The sequence below is a fragment of the Dermacentor silvarum genome, chromosome 11, assembly GCF_013339745.2.
Source record: "Dermacentor silvarum isolate Dsil-2018 chromosome 11, BIME_Dsil_1.4, whole genome shotgun sequence".
Lineage (NCBI taxonomy): Eukaryota > Metazoa > Arthropoda > Arachnida > Ixodida > Ixodidae > Dermacentor > Dermacentor silvarum.
The window spans coordinates 94,977,171-94,998,972 of record NC_051164.1 but is presented as its reverse complement, the minus strand read 5'-3'; the positions used below and the strand labels follow the sequence as shown (position 1 = coordinate 94,998,972).

General features: G+C 48.3%; 1 protein-coding gene across 2 annotated transcripts in view; it reads left to right on the top strand.

Moving 5' to 3' along the window:
* LOC119433955 (transcription factor atf-2) overlaps nt 1-21,802 on the top strand; it is a 44,743-nt gene that overhangs the window by 15,443 nt on the left and 7,498 nt on the right. The window contains exons 2-4 of one of the 2 annotated variants that reach the window (XM_037701245.2): nt 17,765-18,100; nt 19,435-19,904; nt 21,027-21,402. In XM_037701245.2, coding sequence (XP_037557173.1) covers nt 17,781-18,100; nt 19,435-19,904; nt 21,027-21,402 — 1,166 coding nt within the window. In that variant the 5' untranslated portion in view covers nt 17,765-17,780. Of the gene's footprint in view, nt 1-17,764; nt 18,101-19,395; nt 19,905-21,026; nt 21,403-21,802 lie in introns of both variants that reach the window. The other variant, XM_037701244.2, reaches the window with a different exon arrangement.

Below are 21,802 nucleotides of genomic sequence, written 5' to 3'. Positions count from 1 at the left end.
GCGAATGCAGACGACGGCGGCGTTGGGGGAGGAGGAGGGGTGAGCAGGTTGCGTCACTGGATGCAAAACGGGGAAAAAAAGCGCGCGTGAACCGCTATACGCGTGGTAGTACTTCACGAGAAGGCGGGTCGATGTACGCGCAAACCCATTTTCTCCCCCACTGCCCTGCTTCTTTTGTCTCCGCGGTCGTTTCTTTGTTTTTGTTGTTGCCGCTGTTGTCTTAGCTTCACGCCTGGTACGTTGTTTCGGCACTGCTTCTCCCTTTCTTTAGTTCTTCAGCCGCCCACTGTGATGACCGGTGGCGCTTGTTGCTGTTGCGCCGTGCATGCGTGTGTGCGAGCCCGCGTCCGTGCCTCGTGATTCACCCTGCTCTCTGGCAGGAGGCTGTCGGTCAGTTACCTCCACTGACAGGGAGCTCCGAGAGCATGCTCTCGTTTGCGCTTTGTCCGTCGCCCCTTTTGTGTCTTACTGAAATGAGCACCCACCCGGCTTTTGAAATGGAAATTGGCCCCCGCGTTCGTTCGTGCACTTGGCAAGCCTCCGTAGGGGGCGTGCGTTTAAATAGCGCACGTTGTTCTCACCGGTAGCCTGAAGGGAAGAGAAGCGATAAGGATAAGTAAGTGCGCATTCGCGTTGTTGGCGTGGCGTCTAGCGAGCGATCGAAAACAATCGACTGCAATGTCGCCTAGTTCTTACTTACGCTAATACGTAAATGCGTGAGGAAGGGGAGATCGTGTTATCGTGGATGGTCAGTGGTAAATTATGAGGTGGTGGGAGTCAACAAAACAGTTGAACTGTGGCTTCATGCTTGGAATGTTTAATCACTTGGGTCCAGTACGAGACAATTTTGCGAATTAGGCCCTGGAGTGTATATAATGTTGCCGCCACAAGGTATCACAGAATACATTGGCAACAACATTCGTTTTGTGTTTTTACCGTTCAGCTGAGGGATATTCCTGTACGGCCAAGTGATTCTTCTCTTGGTAGGAGTGATAAAGGAACTCTTTTGCAATAAGCAGCGTTAATAGTCCACTACGGTCAATCCAGCGTCGGAGGTCATTGACCTCGATGCAGCGGGCCGAGGAAAAACAGAAGCTTGGAAGCGACCGTCTCGCTGCATTGCCATCACTGCACAATAGCAAAATAACATTTAGGGCTTCGTTTTGATACCTTGTGATTCTAGCACTACAGAGTGGTTAAAATGATTATATAGGGCGAGCTTCAAGCGCCGATTTATATAAAACCCGCGGTAACGCCTTAACGGCAAGCAAGCTTAATGACGAAACAAGGTATAGGTTTGCTTCCCGTGTACACTGGGGCGGTAAACCAGGAAGAGAGAGACGGTACGCAAGTTAAGGTCAGTGAACCAAGCGGCGGCCCCACCACTTCCCTGCAGGCCATGCTTTTTTTTTTTCTTATTGTTTGCTCGTTGATTTCTCCCCTTCCTGCTTCCTGACCTCGCCAGACCGTGCGTCTGCATAATTCGTCCTCTAAAACACCACGGGCACTTACCTTTGATGCCGTTTGCGGAGCTCGATGCGTGGGACCTTGCTTCGCAACGCAATGGAAATCGGCGTAACATCGTCTGCTGCCGCGAAAACTTCGCGTGACAGAATGTATCGCCTGGCAACACGGAAGCGCGAAGACTACGCCTCGCGTTGCCGACCGGCCGGCCGTCATTATCGTCCGCTATAACTGCCCTCATGTGCGTCCCCTTCACTGCTTGGTTAGAGTTTTGGGAATCGCCGTGCGGGCGCGCTTCAATTAGGCGACGGCGGCAGCGCGAATATCTCACTTCGTGCAGCCTATTCGTTCCGCCTTTTAGAGCACTATAGATGTGAATCGATGAAAGGAAGCCGCAAGCGAGCGAATCGCGTGGAAGCACTTCTAGAATCGCCTTTGGTCTGTGTGAACAGGCTGATTTTCTAATAGAGGAGCTCAGTTCCTTTTGCTGATAATCGGCTTTTTGCTAAACGGAGACAAAGTTACTCTGCAAGGCCTGCCTTCGATACGGATCATTATAATATGTAAGCTATTCTTATTAGGCTTTTTTATGTTTTTTGTTATCTACGTGCTAATGCTACCGTATGTCCCTTTTGCTATCTTAAAGCTCCAGACTTGCGCCGAAGGTGTGGTGATGTCCTGAAGGAAGCTCCGAAAAGATTTGGCATGCTGTGAATTACAAAGCTCTTTCTTTTTTTTTTTTTTCTTGCTGATGACGCCTTAAGAAGAAATCGCCGACGAATAACTACGAACACGTTGATTAAAATGTACGCCTGACTAAGCTACGTTTCTACGAACTGAAGCACTTCAATCGTATTTACCGAATAAGGATAATATAGGCGCCGATAAGTAAGCTTTGCATTATTGCATGACGAACGTCAAATGTTCGCAGTAAGAGAACCCAAGCAAGATTCCAGACCGCTTCCCTTACGCTATACAAAATACTTTAGTAGAGAAGTCTATGTTTACGTTACATAACGTGTTTTTATATACGGTCTCCACCCCTGCTGGAGACTCAACCACTTGCTTGATTTTAGGAGCGTAGAAACACCCTACCACCCTGCATTTTCAATAGAAATCATGAAAAATTGACTAGGCCAGTGTCAACAACAGAAGCAAACCCCACCACCACTAATGGCAAGGTCGTGATGGACTACACTGCGGTTTTAGTTGCTGGAACAGACGATACGTTCCTGTGTTAAAAAAAAAGCAAAAAAAAAAAGAAAAAGTAAAAGAACAAGAAAACAGCATATTCTGGAATTCCTGGGTGTATTAGGAAATTCGGGGCTGCCAGAATCGCCCGAGAGCCTGGCAACTTATCCTTGGAGCCTGCAGACGTCAGTCACGCTAGCCAGGCACCGCTGGTTCATTATTTCAGCCAAGCGAACCGTCAGCACTTTCCATAACAAGAACCCCAAATATCGCGCGCGGCGTCGTCTGCATGCTAACCAGTAGACGAAACTCCTCATCGCCGTCTGGAATGTTCCCGAGCGATGACGCAAGAAGGGCGCACCGCAACCACAATGCTCCCAGCTTGCGAAGCTCCGCGGAACACGAGCACAAACACGCTCTCTCGTCTATATAAAAAAAAAAAGGGTCTCCCGGAGGACGCAGCGCGTATGGCCAGAGTGTTTGTGGCCGCGAGCGCGGCACTATTTAAAAATGGTTCCGGCCTCCCCGCTGTACAGGGACGTGTAGCCGAGCGCGCGCCCCGGATCAACGGCGTCGGTTGCCTTGCCCCGGATTCGGAAAGCGCTGATGAGGTCACGCAGACTCGGCGCTAACCTTGCGACGGCGGCGGCATCTCTTGGCGTCGTGCCGAGCGCGCGACGCGAGCATTGGCGTTCGCGCGTCGTGCGCTCCGGGGAAACGTTTGTCACCCCCGCCTTGTTTGTCGTCCCCTGCTTTCCTGTTCTTTCGAAAACGGCCATCTCCCTTTCTCGCTTCCTCTTCCGTATAACGGCGTCTGCGTGGTTTGTCGTCTGCGCGCGAGCGTCGTCTGCTCCGTACGGTTTTTCGTCTGTTGCCTTAACCATGCGTTCCGCTGTATTTACTTGCTTCTAGGGAAACGTTTCGTTAATTATAGTCTTTTTTTAACTTGTAGGAGAAGTTTTCGTGCGATTTCTTAACAGCCTGTCACCGCTGGTGTTCGCTCGTTGTCGCGATGCGTCTTGTTTTTTTTTTTTTTTTTTTTTTTTTTTTTTTTTTTTTTTTTTTTTTTTTTTACAAATGGCGGTAGCGCTTCGTCCGTACGTACCGGTGTCGTCTGCTTCAATCTCCGCAGTCAGCCATTTTTGTTCCGTCCTCTGCTTCCCGAGAATATGCTTTGTCGGCGCGCACCGTTTTAGTGAGCTACAGCACAGGCTGCACTTAACAGAAGCATCCACTTTCGACGCCAGATTATAAGTAAGGCAGGCAAAACTGTCTTTCTGCTTCAAGTGGTGCTTTCCGGCGACAACTAGATTACACAGACTAGCCGCTACGTAAAAAGAAGAAGAAAAAAAAACCGTACGAATTGTATGATAATTTGATAGTCATTATCTCATAATCAAATTTGATAACAGAATGCCCTATACTTCAATCTACTGAACATGTTGACGACGCATTCAAGTAAACCAAACGCATAATAAGCTAAAACAAAAATATTCTGCACCAATGGTGTGCCATTGATAACGTAATTCCGCAAAAAAACTTCTCTACACACTTCTGAAGTATTTTACAAACACTTCAGTATATAAAAAAAAGAGACTCTTTGAGCTCGAAAAATGTCAGCAGGCTTTCTTTGCAACTCCACCGTGCACATAGTTACACTAAAATTGAACGTCGCCGAATCACGCGCAGCAGTAAGTATCATTGATGCAAACTTCGTCATTTTCCCACCCGTCTGCACCGATCATGACAACGCAGACAGAAATGCATTTCCTTTGTTTTGTTCCAGCGCCTAAATTTCACAACCATCCCATTTCCCAATTACATTCACTGTCGTGTGCGCCTCCGCGCGATTGCAAAAAGGCTAGTCCTTCGCCTGATTGTTTTGGCTTTTGCCTCGAGCTAAATCTGTCCAAATTTGTCAACGTGACAGCTGTCGGGTAGTTGGGAAGGTCTCCGTTAAAATTTTTGTTTTCGTGCTTGCCTTCTGGCGACAATTATCGTCTGCAAGAGCGGCTGTCAGACAGACGTTCTGAACGCTTTCCAGACGAAACAGCGCTCGCGCTAAGCGCCTTCTTCCACCTTCTTTCTTTCTAGCCCCCCCCCCCCTTCGTATTCATGCTAAGTCGTCTGCCCACATTTTCTTCCGCTGCAGTCTCCTCTCACGGAGCCCGAGCCTGTTTTAAATTCTTGTCCAACGTTGTGTCTAATTACATGTACCACCGCATTCTTCGAACAAGTTAGCTAGCAAGCATGCGCAACTGTGGAACCTTACTATTCTGCACCGTACTCGACTTGGCTTGGCTACTGTTCTACTGCCCAACAAGTTCTTCTAAACTACTGTTCTTCGCGCGAAGTCTACAACTCCTCTTTACACCCTCCGTATTACGCTCCAGTTTGAAATTCTTGGCCGAAGTTACCTTCAAATGCCTCGTTCTGTAATCAGAGAATTAGTAACATACGTAATTACGCAACCTCATTCAGCTGCCCATTTCAGCCGCTTAATGAGTTGGCTGTCAAGCAAAGCGCTGCTACTACGCTTGTTACCGGTACTCGTTTTTTTTTTTTTTTGAACGACGCTTACTAAGCCTAACTTGTCACTTGCTTGCTTGGAGAAGTCCTTGCTAAACCTAACTCGCCCCCCCCCCCCCCCCTCTCCTCCCAGTCACCTAGAGGCCAGCAAAGCAGAATAAAACATTTCAGACTTGTCCCTCGAATGAATACATTGTTCTACAGTGTGCCCCCAGACCAAAACTTAAGAGGAAGCTTTAGCATGGGGCCAAATTCGATTTCCATATTCAAGTACATGAAAAACAGAAAAATACTTTCATTAGAGAACCGCTGAACCGATTTGGATGGAATTCATTGCATTGAAGAGAGAAAGCAAAATTATACCGGTTGCGCGAAGCAAGACTTTCGATTAAGACATTATTTTTCTTTTGTACAAAAATTGCCGAAAATTGGCAGGTTAGTAGAACTGAACCACGAAGTTTAAGAATCGGTGACTACGCAGATAAATACGATGTCGCACTTCTGTGAACTGAATACGTTAGAGCATCTGAAGCGGACAAATCTGATATACCATTTTAAAGCCTACGTGAAAGTGTTAGTGTTTACGAGAGTTTTGCGAAAAAAATTATTCATATATATCACAGCGGTATACATATATAATACGTCGAATTTGTACGCCTTAGGGGTCTCAACAGCTGCAGTTCGTAGAAATGTGATATGTTATTTTAATTACTGCAGTTCGAATTGCAATATTTCTTTTTTTTTTTTACTTTTGCAGCTTTTAATACTTTTGTAAGCAAACCATGTACCTAAAAACAAATCTGCTTTCAGTCTGTATATTTAAGCTTTTGCTTTCATGTTCAACAAACCTTATCGAAATCGCTGCAGTGAATTACGAGCAAAACGAATTTTCTGTTCCCATGTATTTAGATAGGTGCTCCTGAGAGCTAAAGTTCAACTTAATATACAATTTAGCCAGGTTAACTGGATTACGCGAATGGGACCTTCCCCGCATGTCCTTTATTTAGTCGCAACGAGTCGTCCATGAAGCGCGCTGTGCTGAAACACACCATTGTGGAAATCACATCGTAACATCAATATCTCCGCTACGATCACAGAAACACAAGCGGACCCTAAAGCGAACCGCAATATTAAACGTTTCGTTGAAGGCGCAGTAGTCGACGCTTAGGCAACGTCAAAGTATGGGCAGTAGATACTAGGTGCACTGTAGTTCATTCTCGAAGGGAACACCTTTAAAGTATGACACGAACATAAGTGTCACAGTCGTTCAGCTCTGCTTCAGCTGTTCGGGAGAAAAAAAAAAACTCCAATACGATAGTTGGGGGCACATTTATGAGACCAACAAACTTAACCATCAGGCTCCCACGTCACTTGCCGGCTGCAATAGCTCAAAAATCAAAAAGTGGTAATTAAGTCTTGCTTTCAAGAGTGGACCACTTGAGTAAACCGCACGCTCTGTACATTATTAGCCCCATGTGCATGGCAGATACGACTACGTGCACCGTCTTCCTTCTTACCACCGCTGACATTCATTACGTCACACACTACGTCACCTTACATCACCCCTATTGCGAATTTCAACAGTCACCGGTTTTCTAGACTGATGAAACTAACGACTGCGTCGAAGTGACCGGCTAGGGCCAAATCGGGCGTTCGCTTCTAATTGATTCTTAAAACAAACATCCCAAGACGTTCTTCGTCTTCTTTTCCTTTTTTCTTTGACGACGCGCGTAACACGGGACGTCACAGAGCAGCTTTCTTGTCGCGTGCGTCCTTCTCGGCGCGACAGAATGCGGGAAACAAAACATGTGTCGAGGTTTCGCCGGGGAAGAAGCCTATTTCAAGTCGACGCCCTCGGAGACATCCTTGCACCCGCCGAGTCGGTCTTTTGTAGGCGCCTGAGCGTCGCGCTTTCATTCGAAGGCGTAGGTGTGCTTCTGTTTGTGTTCTTGCAAGTGTGTGTGTGTGTGTGTGTGTGTGTGTGCGCGCGCGCGCGCGCGCGCGCTTGCATCTGTGCCTCACTGTTTGTGCACCACCACGGCTCCTGCTAGCTCTGCTCGCGCTCTCTCAAGGTCCGAAACCACGGGGGCGACCGCGGTCTCGGCGCCGAGTCGCCGCTGGGACTATTTACATCCTCGGAGAACCTCGGCACCGGGGTTCGGTCGGCGGTCGGCCGCCGACGCCGCCTTTGAGGACACACCGCTTCTTCTTTTTATTGCGCTACATTCTTATCCGGTGATTGCTGTTGTTGTGGCGCACCGGGAAACGCTTACGCGTAGGATTGCAATGCGTCACCCTTACCCCTTTCTCTGCACAGCTGCCGTACCGCGAGCCTGCTTACGTAAAGGACGCAGCCATCAAAATTCTTTCGTAGGGCCGAGACATGCGCGGGCCCCTTCGCTGTGACGCGCCGTCGCCGACACGAACGCCGTCCCCAACTTGATTGAGTCACGGAACGGAAGTAATAATCTGAGCTGGATTCGAAGGTTGCACCGTTTGGAACGCTAAAGGGACACTAAACCAAAATATTAGGTCGAGCTAGACTGAAAGATTAGGCTTCTGTAATGTAGCGAATTCGTCATTCGTGGCGAGAACGTGAGCTTTTTTTTTATTGTAAGCGAGAAAATGACGAATGTGAAAAATCGGGAGGGGACCACTTATTTTGGATTACGGTAACTATCCCGGCGTGACGTCAGCACTGTTCAATTCACAGACAACGGAAGAAAGGCAGGTCACGTGGCGATTGCGTCAAGTCGTTCGTTTCGGCGCGGACAGCTCGAACTGAAGAGCAGCAGCGGGACCCTTCACAGGCGATTTTCTACGCGGCGAAGTCACACACACACACACACACACACACACACACACACACACACACACACACACACACACACACACACACACACACACACACACACACACACACACACACAAAGCGATGATCTACGTCTAGACGAAAAATATATCGATCTAGCTCAGCTTATTATTTTCCTTTAGCGTCCCTTTTAATTAAGTCACCGTAAAAAAGACCGCAAAAAACGGAAGACAGGCGGGGGCACCACCTTGAAATTTTCGCACCAGCTCCTCGTGACGTCATAGATGTAGCAAGTCTACCTGCGGCTAGTTAAATGGTTGGAATTCGGCTGGATTCTGAGCGATTGGATGGTTCTTTTTTGAAGTGCCAACGCCGTCCCGATTAACTTATTATTGATGTCAGAACGACGATAGTTGCCCAACAGCACTATAGCTCTAGTCAAAGCAAGGCCTTACGCAATTGCATCCAGCTCTTTGCTATAGAGACAGGGCGTTAACCTCCCGCCTTAAGGAACTAAAGCGCTAACCACCGCCTCCGTTAGCTGAGAGCCGCCGTTGATAGGCCGCCAGACCTCGAACCTCCTTAACTGAAGACAAAGCAAGAAAGTTTTCATTGTACTGCGTTTCGCAATATGTAATACAAGAAAACACAGAAGCTCTAGAACCCCACGTTAAGCACCGTATAGCGGAGACAATGCTACCCCATCTAACTTAAAGCCAAGAGAAAATGTAAGCCACGGAAATCATTCGGAAACTAAAGAAGTTTGAACTATACGCAACCTTACATTTCAATTACACACTAAAGATCCTTTAAGGTTTCCTGCGTTTCACTGTCTGCTGGCTTCATAAGGTTGTTACTGAAGATCAAACCCATTGGTTCACTTGATTCATCTTGTACTGAGCGCAGGCATTTTAGGAGACCAGGATCGGACTTCCTAAAATCGAAGGCCAGAGGAAGCAAAATTTTCAATTTAAGTAAGATAAATCAGACGCCATTGCGCCGTCTCGGCAACCTTGCACACGACGCCTGTCATCAAGCAGCCGTGATGACTCACAAAAAAGAAGAAAAAAAAGAAATTGAAGAGCAGCTAGCTTTCTTTATGCGCTTCGCGCAACAAAAGACGCGAGACAAGAGACGGGACGCGATGATCTCAGGAGACGGGAGAGTATTTTCGGAAGCTCGCTCTTTAAACGTCCTTGGAAACGGTAAGGATAAGGAAATGAGACAAACAAACAGAAGCAAAAAAAAAAAAAAAAGGACATGCCGCCGCCGGCCTTTTAAAAGAGACGTTAGTTCTAGAGAGCTTGTTGTTTCATAAGAGAGGCCTTGAAGAAAACGAAGGCGACGGGGGAGAAGTTTAAATAAACGGTCGCTCTCCTTGTGTTTAGGGCACACCGATGATGCACGAGGAAGTCCAGGATGGAAAGCTTAGAAAGAAGTGAGGCATGAGTAACTCAACTGCATTATTAGCTTACTGATGTACGTCTTTTTTCTTTTTTCACGTAAGCTGTGTGAGATAACACGCGCATGACAATAATAAGTTTGATTGGCCTGTAGAATGTTATCTTGCGCAAAATATAGGCGCGATTCGACTGCATCTGTTTAATAAATGTGCCCGCGAGTGCGCGCTTACAATGGCAAGAACGTAGAACAGTTCGGTTTCCGCTAAATGGCCCGGTGTAGGAAATGGTTCGCTCTACCTTAAACTCAAAATTAGGCCAATAAATCTGCCGCATTCCTTAAATTTTATCAAAAGCAAGTGACGCAATGCCACGTGTCAGGCATACTTCTAATAAAAAAGTTCTGTTAATAATGACATCGTTATTATGATAGAGCAATTACGATAAATGGAAGATAAACACGAAGCCCAGGAAAATATTTCAGACGTCGAGTTTACGAAAAAAAAATATATATATATATTCTTCGCCGTCGGCGTCTAAATTTAGTCGAAGCGGTCCATTACCGGAAAGGACGCTTCACTGCTTAGTTAATGTGTACACGGAGAAGCGAGCTTTCAGACGCGGCTACGACTAGTTTTTAAAAATTAATTTAAAAAAAATTCAATGTGAACATTTTGTTAGTTTGTATTAGGGAATTGTTAAGCTACTTAACTGCTTCAATCTGTGTTTCCGCTACTCACGGGTTTATTCTGACATAATTTAATATCACTTTTTCCTTTACTATGATTCCGCACGATTCGACTACGTCCTAAACTGATGATTCTTCCCCATAATGTCCAGAATGATTGCTTGATTCTTCGACCATGCCAAAATTAGCTGAAGAACTAGAATGCGCCTAGTAATTCCAGATCTGCCTTCCATACTCTAAATGCCGAAGATGCCGATACTTTCGTACAAGAATTGCCTCCGTGGGCAGCCTAATGTCCACAAGAAGTCGCGCAAACATATCGATCACTATAGAAATGAAACTCGTGGCACAGTCGCATCGGCCTAATACCTTGTGAAGCGTTCCTAATGTAAAGCAACCGGGATGCACGCTTCGACCCATCGCGTACGTTCTGCGTTAAGTGTAATCAGTTCCGCGTCTGAAAATGGCAGCTCATAATAGGCGATGCCGTTCAGACAGTTCCAATAAATGGTCGAGGTTCCAGAGTCGCCATCTCTGGTCGTAAATAAGACATTGAGCTGACATATTGAGCTAGTCTACGCTGGCATTTTTATCATTGTAGAATTATGAAAACTTACTAACGTCAATTCCTAAGCCTAAATGTCTGGCAGCAGTTCTTAAAAATGAAAAATGAATGTGTTTTCCTGGCCATTTCTTTCTATCTCTCGTTGCTGTGCCTCCGATGCCAAATCTCTCTTATAATGTATACACATGCACGAGCGTGACGTCTCCGCAAATGCCAGAAGCTTCAAATGCAAGTTTTGTGAGCAGAATGCCGCCTGCAGAGAGCCCTTTCGAGGGGCCGTGTGACGCTTCGGAATATAAACTCTACTAATTTCTTAGAGTACGTTCAAACTGCAAGTGTAACAAGGGCTGGTATTGCTGGAACGCTTGTCGATGCCACGACATTCACAAATAACAATTACGACTTCACAGTTTATTCAGCGCAATTTCGTACGAGAAAATATCCATTAATATATATGCGGTCCAGACTCTCGTGATAACGCTTATCGAACCAGAAAAAACTGTGCAAGCGGTGTTCCTTGCACACTACGTACCACCGCTCGCGCGCCCAGCACCGATTGCTGGCCATGCCTGGTTCATTAGTACCACATAAGCGTCGATACCGTTTTCGACAAACGCGATGTCAAGAGTAGAGCCTTAAACGTCTGCCCGGCAACTTCTTATTACCACAAGCTTCTTGCCGAATCTCACGCAAAAAAGGGGGAAAAAAAACTAGCGACAACAGAATGTTGCTGTCACCAGTCCCAGAACGATGACAAAATTGTGAAGACATCAGCGAAAAATATTTGAACAGGGTTCGCATGCGTCCAGAGATTGTCTATCCCAGGGAGAAAAGGGCCGAGATAGGACCAACCAAACGACCACGAAAGTAACAATGCCAGGAAAAACAAACGTATCACAGGAGGACGCGGTAACGACAAAAGACGCGAACGAGCAAACGACCGCCATAAATTAAAAAAAAAGGAAGACATCGTCTGCTTTTTCTGCCCAACGAGCAACGCGTTTGCACCCGAAAGAAACAAACAACCGGCGTGTGTCGTCTGCTTAGTTGCTTTCTTTTGCGCGCTTACCGCGAGGTACTAGAGGGAAAGCATGCAGCTAGCTTCAAGGGGAACGGGAGAGGAGGTCGAGAAGAAAAAGAGAGATAATAAAAATGGCGATAGTGAGCGAAGCCTCCGGCGTGCGCGTGGCCTTCCGGACACCCAGTGAGAGTGAAAGTCCCAATCGGGTCGAGGCTATGCAGACGACAGCGTGCGCCCGTGTGCGAAACGAGAGAAACAGACGACACGGCGGACTCATGCGTACGCGCGGGAACTGTCATGGCGGACTGCAGCTGCTTCTTTTTTTTTTTTTTGCCATAAGACCAAGTGTGGCTGGAGCTACCTTTCTGCTCAATCTTGAGATTGCAACTGATGTGGTGCTGCGTTCTTTGAAAAGGTTCCGCATTGAAATATACCAACGTATACACGCGGACTTGGTTAAGAGCGTAAGCAGACTATAGAAGAAACTCGCTGTTGTCTGCACCGATAGACTTGCCAACCTTGCCTTCCGAAAAATACAACAGACGAAGCCAGAAAAAAACTAAAATGATAAGTACTAAAAAAGGAGCTATTACTGAAGATTTTGATTGCTATAAGTAGCGGTGTGAATCGGTAATTCATAAGCGCAGCTAGAACGACCGCAGCCACGGATAAAAGGAAACACTACTGAAGTTTATTGAAGAATTATTCATGCAATGGCGGCCAAAATTTCGGTTCCCGTTTTACAGGCATTCTAATGACTGGAGGTTGGGGGGGGGGGGGGGAGGCGCCAGAAGTTTCGCTTTCGTCAATTGAATCGCAGTTGGAACCGCGCTTGTTGAGAAACAAAATGAGGGTCTATTTTCCATCTCGTTAAAGAGGCGGGGGGGGGGGGGGGGGGGCTTGAACGTACACGAATTAGAGAACGTAGTGATAAGCAGGCAGCAACAACGGATTGTCTACAATCTGGAAACAGCGACTCAGAATCGGCTGACTATCTGCTGTTTGCAGACTTTAGCTATACACGTCACTCACCCGCCCCAACGCTGAGATATAACTGTCGTCTAACACATTCAATTAAGTTTTATATACGAAATCGTCGCGTAGCTTCAGCCTGGGGGTAGCCGAGCCAACCAGATTCTACGTATCGTGGCAACGGGAAGTGCTAAAGTAAAGTACCCTTTGTTTTAGAGACCTAGCCCGGTATTCTCCAGCGATCGATCCCCACTGGGGTCCACTACTCCCTTGAGTAGAGCACAGAGCCGCCTGTCGACTGAAAAAGACACCACAATTCTCACGAATTGCGTCGGAGCCTGATTGAAGAGCACTGACCATTCTGTCGAAAGGCGGCGCTGCGATCAACTTCATCGAGTCCAGGTGGAGGGCGGGCTGAGTGCAGGATTTCTGGAATACGGAGGTTGCTCTATCAAATACGTTCGCGTTATTTGCTTTGCTAACCAATTCAAGACAACAAAAGCGACAGGAGAAAACGAAAACGCTACTCGAGATTAAGAGCCGGAAAAAACTGTGGTCGACAAAACGACATTCGAAAGTTGCTTTGACTTCAACTGTAGTGGGCGTTGTCAGTGGAATGACTGCTTCACTGTTCAATGTTTGCTTATCGATTCCAAGATAATAATGCCCAACCTTTATGAACATATATATCGGCGGATGTTACCAAACCCGACTATCTTTGACGTGCGCGTCTATCTGGCACAATAAGTGATGCTTTTTATTCGTTTTTTTTTCTTTAGTATCCGTTACTGTCACCACCGATTCTTGGCCAACTCTCCGAATCAGATAAGTGGCATTGCCTCTAAAGGTAACGGTAAAAAAAATAAAGAGTAAATGTAGACAAGCGGCGCATACGTTCCGTGTTGATTTGACGCAAGCGATGGTACAGACGAACTGCGCAAACCAATTACGACGAATCATGCGTCAAACGCAGACGTTGTGACCCTTTTTATTTTTCGAAAAAAAAAAGCTAGCAGAGTTCGTAGAGGACGGCAGAACGGTAAAATCGTGAGAACAAAATAATGACACGAAGAGAACGGGGAGCTAAATATAGACTACGTGGCGCGCGCACACACACCGCCTTCTCCTTGACACCGTCGCGTGGGCTTCCTTGACTGCAGCGGCGGCGAGCTATCCGCCCTAGGCCGCCTTGTCGAAAGCGAAACCTTCGAGGGATATCGGAATCGATTAGCAGGTCGTGCCGGCGGCGCGCAGCCAAAGCCGTTGCCGTAGCCCGAAGAGACCTTGTTTACCAACACGCGAGTCGTCCGCTGCCGGCGAGGTTGAGGCGTTTTTGACGCGGGTGTCGCTTTCATTTTGTTTTAGTTGGAACGTCGAGCTCCTGTCGCCACTCGCGTCCTCCAACAGCTTCGCGAACGCGACACATCGCCTGACAAAGGGAGAGGAGGTCTCAGTCAAGGCATTGTTTCGGATTCTCGTGTTTTTCTTTATTCACTGTTCCTGCCTTTGTTGGGAAATGACAACATTTAAAGCAGTGGACGTTGAGAGCCTCGAGGAGGCGTTGAATGACGAATGGCGCACGGTTGAATGAGATAGCTGTGACGGAGCTGTGAATTGCTTTAGGGCCAGGGCTTGCTTAGATGGCGCGGAGCTTGTTCAGTATCACCCGAGCCTTCCGGGTTCGGTCGTTTGCTCGGAACGGCCATCGATAGCGAAGGCAGCAGGACGGTGGAAATTAAAGAACCGACGCCATAGTGAACGAACGATCGATCGACTCATGTCGGCGATATCGTCTGTTCAATCACCAATCGATATCTAATTGGCTGCGTTGTATTGAAATTAACAAAATCATGGTTGCCGACATGCCACCGGTATCAGACGCACATTCAGAGATTGAGCGCAATGAATAATGAATGAATGAATGAATGAATGAATGAATGAATGAATGAATGAATGAATGAATGAATGAATGAATGAATGAACATTGAGAGCAAAAACAGCACTCACTTCTCTAAATATCTTTCTCGAAACAATGCCATTGCGTGCAATGACGACATGATCTTCAAGGATTTCTTCAAAATTTGTTGCGCATGTTCAATATTCCGCCCGTATTTGAGTCTAAATTTTTAAAAAGTTAGGTACATTTTTAATAACGCGAATTCACACACTGACTAACAAGAACGTGGTCATACCTTTTGTTTTTGTTTATTAAATGAAAATCTGGGAAAATAGGCTATTTAAGACTGATTGTCTCAATTCACTACCAAGCCACAATGACCAAGCAACCTAATGGAACTAATTGCCACAAGAAGCAACCACCTTAAGATCATAGTTGACCATCAGAATGCTAGTAAACCCAGGGTGATCTCCTGATATTCACGAGACAACTGTAATACCAGTCAGGAAGCGGAACTCGCAAGCGTACTCGAGCTAGAGCAGATTGAACTCAGTGCGATATAGCACCAATGCACGTCACATTCGAGCAAGCTAGACTTCCATCCTACTGTAACACAGTAAGGTGAAATATTGGGCCAGTTGGTTTTGCCATCATGAGGTGTTACCACGTCCCGCGCTTGGGGCTGGTCGCGCTCGAAAAGTGCGTTCGACTTCAGTGACGACCCAAAAAAGTATGTGTAAAAACGGTTATAAGTTATCGCCAATTATGATCAGTCTGACAGATTCCGTCGGTATCTGAGATGAGCGGGTAAGCAACGGCTGAACCACCAGACGAAAAAAGCCGGGCGACCGAAACTACACCTTAGATGATACGTGCAGATAAGTGAATTTAGAGAAGGCAGAAGTAGTCTCCTTAACCAACGCAAGAGGAATAACGACGGACTATATTTATGTCCTGATTCCATCATATTCTTAGACAATAGCGCAACTCATTTAGAGGGAAACCGAACCAAACCAGACGACGAAAGGACCTTTGCTGTCTGCTTCCCTAATCCTCTTCCTGAAGCTCTCGGAGAAGCAGTAGCGGTAGCCGCCCCACCAGGCGAACTATAATATGCGATCAGCGAAGGTCACAACCTTTAATAATAATCGCTACTCTCTCGCTCCCTTAGGGGCGGCGGTTAGAGCCACTTGTGAGCATACGGCAACGGTAATGACTCACGACCGTGACGCAAACAAGCAGCAAGCAGACGAAAGTGAAACTGCGACCTTCCTTCTGCGCGATGCGAACGCCACCGTTTTTCGTCTGTTTGGTCGTGCGCGCGCGAAGCCATTACGGGCACACTCGCGAGAGAGGAGGATGTGACTCTCGCTTCATCCTCTTCTGCCTCCTGACTCCGTTTTTATTTTTTTAAAACGTTTCTTATTTCTTTTTTCGCTTCTTCTCACCATCGCTGGTGGAGAGAGAATAAGGCCTATGCGCTTCACCCTCGGGTAGCTTTCGCCCGTGATGTTGAAAACGGCGGCTAGCAGTAGCTCACCGACAACTGTTTTGAGCATGCAGGAAGGTCATCCAAGCCAATCCGGTTCGCTACTGCTGGTGCTGCTACTACTTCTAAGTACTACAATTACTGCAGTTACCACTAGGACAAAAAAAAAAAAGCGTCGCCATGGCCTTCCCTACCGCTACTTGCTGCTCCTACCACCGCCACAACTGCTACTATACTACTACTAGTAGTGATAGAAGTAGCCAGTCACTATTACTACTACTAATTACTTGTAGTACTAGAGGAAGTAGTCAGTAGCCAGTAATGCTAGTTGTAGAAGTGCTGGTGGCAGTAATAGTGTATACTAGCTAATAGAGTTTCTAATACTATTTCTACTACAACTCCTGCTCCTATACCACTGCGTTCTGCTGTGCGACTGCTCAGCGCACATGAGTGGCGTAATAACGATGACGACGATGATGGAATGAGCATGTTCCTTGAAATGGGATGGAAACACATGCTATCAATCTCGTTATTTTTACTTTACTGGTGCCTCTTGAAATGCTTTCATAATCGACGACGCGGCAGGCAATTTCCGAGTGTTCTCGCGTGTCATCCATTACTTAGAATGTATCACCCATACTCTGCGCGTGAGCTCGCTCCTCGACGTTGCGCTCCCCCCAGCTCGATAAAGGAATCTCGTTATCATAACCACAACCAATTGCGGGTGCCTAGACGTACTAGCTAAATAGCAAACTAACCTGAACTACTATTTTTTTTACACGCAAGATAAACGTTCGCTGAAATATTGATCGATTGTATGATTTACGCTTTGATTGATTATACGATAACTGGTAACGACGGATTCCGTTGAATTCTGTTCGAAAGGGAGTCAGCTCGCAAGTAAGCGCCATTTCTAGGATGGAGTCACCGCTTAACGTTTCGGTAACGCTGCGCCACCCAGAGCAAGTTCGCGCCTGTGCTCGAAAAAAAAAAAAAAGAAATAACGCCATTCCAGCTTTATTTTTATTGCTCAGTATATTGTATGGTCCCCCTTGCGCAATGCGAATTTCCACGATGGCTGTTTCTTTTCTTTGTTTAGAAATTCTGCGCGAGAGATGACGCCACATTGAAGTTGCGTAGGACATAACCTAATCAAGGCGTTCTATTGGTGAAATATCAATAGACATCAACTACAAAAAGTTTAATAACGTTGAATTTGCGAGCCTCGTTCAAAATGAGATTAAAATCGATGAAATAGTCGCTCAAATACGTTGTATAACGTGACCGAGACACCTAGCGTGTACTGGTGGAGAGTTACCACCGTTTATACACGTGACTGAGACACCCAGAGTATGCGTATAGTGTACTGTCGGCAAATTAGCGTTGCAGTTTGTGTTTGCCTGCCACTTTCATTTGTTCCGACGCGACGTATTGCATCGTCATTTCGATTACAAGGCATTATATTCTATCCGGAGTTTAAGTTTCTCCTTATTGCGTTCGGTGTGTCGATATTTTGAGATTTATCGAAATTAAGTCAGCTGATCTTCTACGACCCTGTCGGCTTTAGGGTGCTGGCAGTTTGCCGATGTTTTCTGTAGGACAAAATTCCTCAATATAACGAAATTTTCGATTTAGCGAAATTCGCGGCTCGACTAACCTACTGCGCTGCTGTTCGCGTAACAAAGGGCGGAGTCGATCGGTTTTAAGTGACGCGCCTGTTCTTCTCTGTCCGGCAGCCGATGGGCCTCTGCCATGATGGTCACTGAAGGAGAGCCCATCGCCAAGCAGCCCCGTCCGGGCGAGTGGCTCTGCTCGATGGCGGCGGTTGCCGCGTCGGCGGCCGCAGCCGTGGACCTTCGCTCCCGCGAGCCACTGTTCCCGACGCGCAAGCAGCGCGAGTTCATACCGGACAACAAGAAGGACGACACCTACTGGGACCGGCGGCGACGGAACAACGAGGCCGCCAAGCGGTCGCGAGAGAAGCGGCGCCTCAACGACATGGTCTTGGAAACGCGGGTCCTCGAGCTGGCCAAGGAGAACGCCGTGCTACGAGCTGAACTCGCAGCGCTTAGGTACGTCCAGTTTGTCGCTCGGGGACGTAAGGGGGGGGGGGGGGGGGGGGCTACAACGGACGGGAGTGGCAGCGTTTAGTGAAAATGCAGTAACCATTGGTTATAACAAATCGTTTTATTCGAAATAACGCTTTATATGGGAAGTTTTATTTTCGTTTTCCCACGTTACTACGGCTGTTGTGTGGCTCCTCCGCTTTTAACGAAATACCGCTAATGACAGAGTCAATTCCCGTCCCAGTGACTTCGCTACAACGAAGGGTTAAGGCGCGTACACATTAGCGGAAAAACCCGCGCCGCGCAAGCAGCCGCACGGCAGCTTTTCCTTGCCGCCGGAGGGATCGGTCCTGGACCGATTTTCTTGCGGTTTGCCGCGTAACGAAATGGGGCGCAATGAATACCCGATGTAACGAACACTGCTACGTGAAGAAATGATAGGTAAAACTAAACATCCTTATTTTGTTAAGAGTCGTAGCACCAAACGTTCACGTCGCGAAGTGCGCGCATGTCATTGGCGTCGTGCACGTTATTTGTCTTAAGTTTCGAAGCCACTGCTTCCGTTACCATACCTGTCGTCGGGTCCCGTACTTTGTGTCCCGTAATTTGGGTCCCGCAATTTGGGTCCCATACCTGTCGTCGGGGCAACGGAACTCGCCAGGTCTCGTCACACGTGCCGTGTCTTCTAGACTTTTGACAAATGATGCGCGTGCGTAAAGAGGGAAGATGTAGGAAACGTAAGGGGGGGGGGGGGGGGGGGGGGAAGCTGAGCGTATCTATAGCCTCACTACTGCGAAACGAGGCGGGGCGAAATATAGGATATAACGAAGTGCCCGACATGTCGCTGCGCGTGCACGTGACGCTTAGCATCGTACGCTATTTCATGATCTAAGGTAGGGATGAGCGGTCTACAAATTAAGTGTACTTGTAGAAGTTACGTTGCAACATAATTTCTGCTGTTACACTTCTCCTACCTCTGGAGCTCCGGATGTTGTAAGGTACTGCGGTTGTAAGGATACTGTAGCATTTTTATTATTGCATCGGGATAGTATAGTAGTTCGTGGTGTAGGCATCACTAAACGGAGCATTAATTGAAACCCGGTGTTCTCGGATGAGGGCTCTCGCGACCTCATCCTACGGCTTTCGCCGCGAGAATCTTAAAGTACGGCTCCCACTAACTCTAATCCATCACCGCATGTGTCGAGTCCTTTGCAAAGTTTCGTTTTTCGCCGACGATGCCTCCCCTGTTTGCGTCTACAACGTTCTCCCCCTTTTTTTTCTCTCCCCGCTCTCTTTTTCAGCGCTCAAAATTCTCCCCAACTTTACGTCTCTCCCCTCAGGGATAAATTCGGCATTCGCGGCTCGCTCGTGGTCGAGCAACAAGCCCAGCAACACCACGCCGACATAGCGGTCCCAGTTCCAGTGCCGGCCGCGGCCGCGGCGGGCCTCACCGACCTGCGCGGCCGACGGAACAAGCTGCTATCCGCGCTACTACCGGCGCTGGTACCGCCGTCGCCGACTTCCGCTTCAACTACCCAGCCACTCGCAACCTCGCCCTCACCTTACGCGGCCGCGTCTCTGGCACAGCAGGCGCAGCAAGCGCAACAGCAGCAACAGCAACAGCAGTTGCAGCCGCACCAGAATCACCTCCTGAGCCAGAGTCAGAACCACCTGCACCACCACCACCAGCAGCTGAGCCAGCAGCTCAACGGCCAGCACCCGCCGGCGCTCCTGTGCGCCGCGCCCACGCCGGCCCTGGAAGACCACAGGACGGCAGCGACGGACCAGGAGTCGTCGCCCCTGTCTTCGGGTGAGCGTAGATCTCGGTAACTCATTCGACGGACACCTAGCGGACTCCGTCGTGACTCCGTCCGGCTGTTTCATTACGGGGACGATATTCTCGGTCGCTCACCTTCGGGGATAAGATCACTTTCGCAAGGTTTTGCCTGCCTATGCAGAGGACGCATCGATGTGCTATAAGGCCGACAGCATTCGCGGCACTGCGCAAACGCAGTGAGCTTCGTACGGTGCCAGCAACGCCGTCGTCCGTGTACGCTAACGCGTCCCGTGCACAGTAGCACATCTCGCGAAAGCGACCGCGAATACTGCCCAACCCTGCACTCCAGGCGGTCATCGAGACCATTTTCTTGCAAATGAATGGAATTGTAATTCGACTCGATCCCCGAGACAGTGATAGCGGTGACCGCAGACCGTGAATTAAATAAATAAATAAAATTGAAGGAGATCGTTTAGTCTAGCCCATTGTGTGCAATGTCTAAGAAATCCAGCTGCCCTTATTGGCCAAGCTGGTAGACAGAAAGTCAATTTCCCTTTTTTGCGAACTCTGCGCCCAATCGGCGGAGCCGATTACACCTGTATCACGCCCAGGATGCCGAAGCGTTTTCTTAAATCGAGCGCTGTTCCCCTGCAAGTACACAAATGATGCTGCGGAATGCAACACATTTGTTCTTTGTTGATTAACAACTAGTACGTAGTGCCGAAGAATCATTCCCAAAACATGTGACGTCACTGGGAGCTGGTGTGGCAATTTCGAGCTTGTGTCCCCACCTATTTATCGTTTTTTTTTTCGCCTTTCCCGTCGTACTAAAGTCCCTGCTCGAGGTCTTTACAACGCCCATTTATCGTAAACTCAAGCCAACGCCTCCTAGACAGCCCAAGGCCCGCGTACTTCGATCCATGACGTCATGCTACCTTGCCCGACTGCCATAGAATATAATGGGGATGCTCCCGAGTAAGCCGCGGTGATTTTGACGTCACCGCTTTCGTCAATTTCGGTCCAAGTAGCACGACGTCATGAGGTAGGATGCACGGTCCTGCTATCTATAGGAGGCGTTGCTTAACCCTCGCGTCGATTTTCCTCGCGAATGGTACATGCCCTCTGCAACTTCTTGGCTGGCGCTTGTTTGCATAGGTTCGTGGTCATCGGCGGAAGACAGTCCCCCGGCGCACCACTTCTGCCTACCGCACAAGCTGAGGCACAAGTGGCACATCAGCGGCACGGAGGGCGGCGTGGCCCCGCCGGGCGGCGCGGCCGTCGTCATCACCGCCGCCGCCATGGTGTCCGGAAACGGGAACGCCGGGAGCAACGGCAGCGGAGGCGGCTCGTCGTCTCCCGAGCTCCGCTCCTCGTCGTCGTCGTTCCACGGCCGAGAGGACACCGCCTCGTCGGACGGGGACAGCGGCGCGTCCAGCACGGACGCCCCGTCGCCGCGCCGTGACGAGTCCTCGTCGCGCAAGAGCCGCAACGGCTCGTCCTCGGGGCATCACCACCACCACCACCACCACAGGTACACGCTCGTGGGCAAGCAACTGTGCGCGTCGCCGCTTGTGGGGACCTCCAACAGAGAGATCGAGGTGGCGAGTAGTGTAGGAAATCGATTTCTACGTACAGTGCGGTCAACTGTTAAAGGGAACGCCCACGTTATGCGGCTCTGACATTTCTGGCGGTCTCGGATGCAAGTTACCTGCTTAAGCTTATTTAAATGTACAGGTATACCTCTATTTCGGTATTGAAGTTCGGTATATATAGCGGGGAGCTTTGCCATAGAAGATACCAGCTTCACGCCACACTGCCCGAGAGCTTTTCCTAACTTCTCGTGAAAGGGGTCCCCGAATAATGCTCAAGGTCTGTGTGAGGACGCGGGAGCTCTTTATGTGCAAGTATGTGAAAACGTGTCAGTGCCGGCA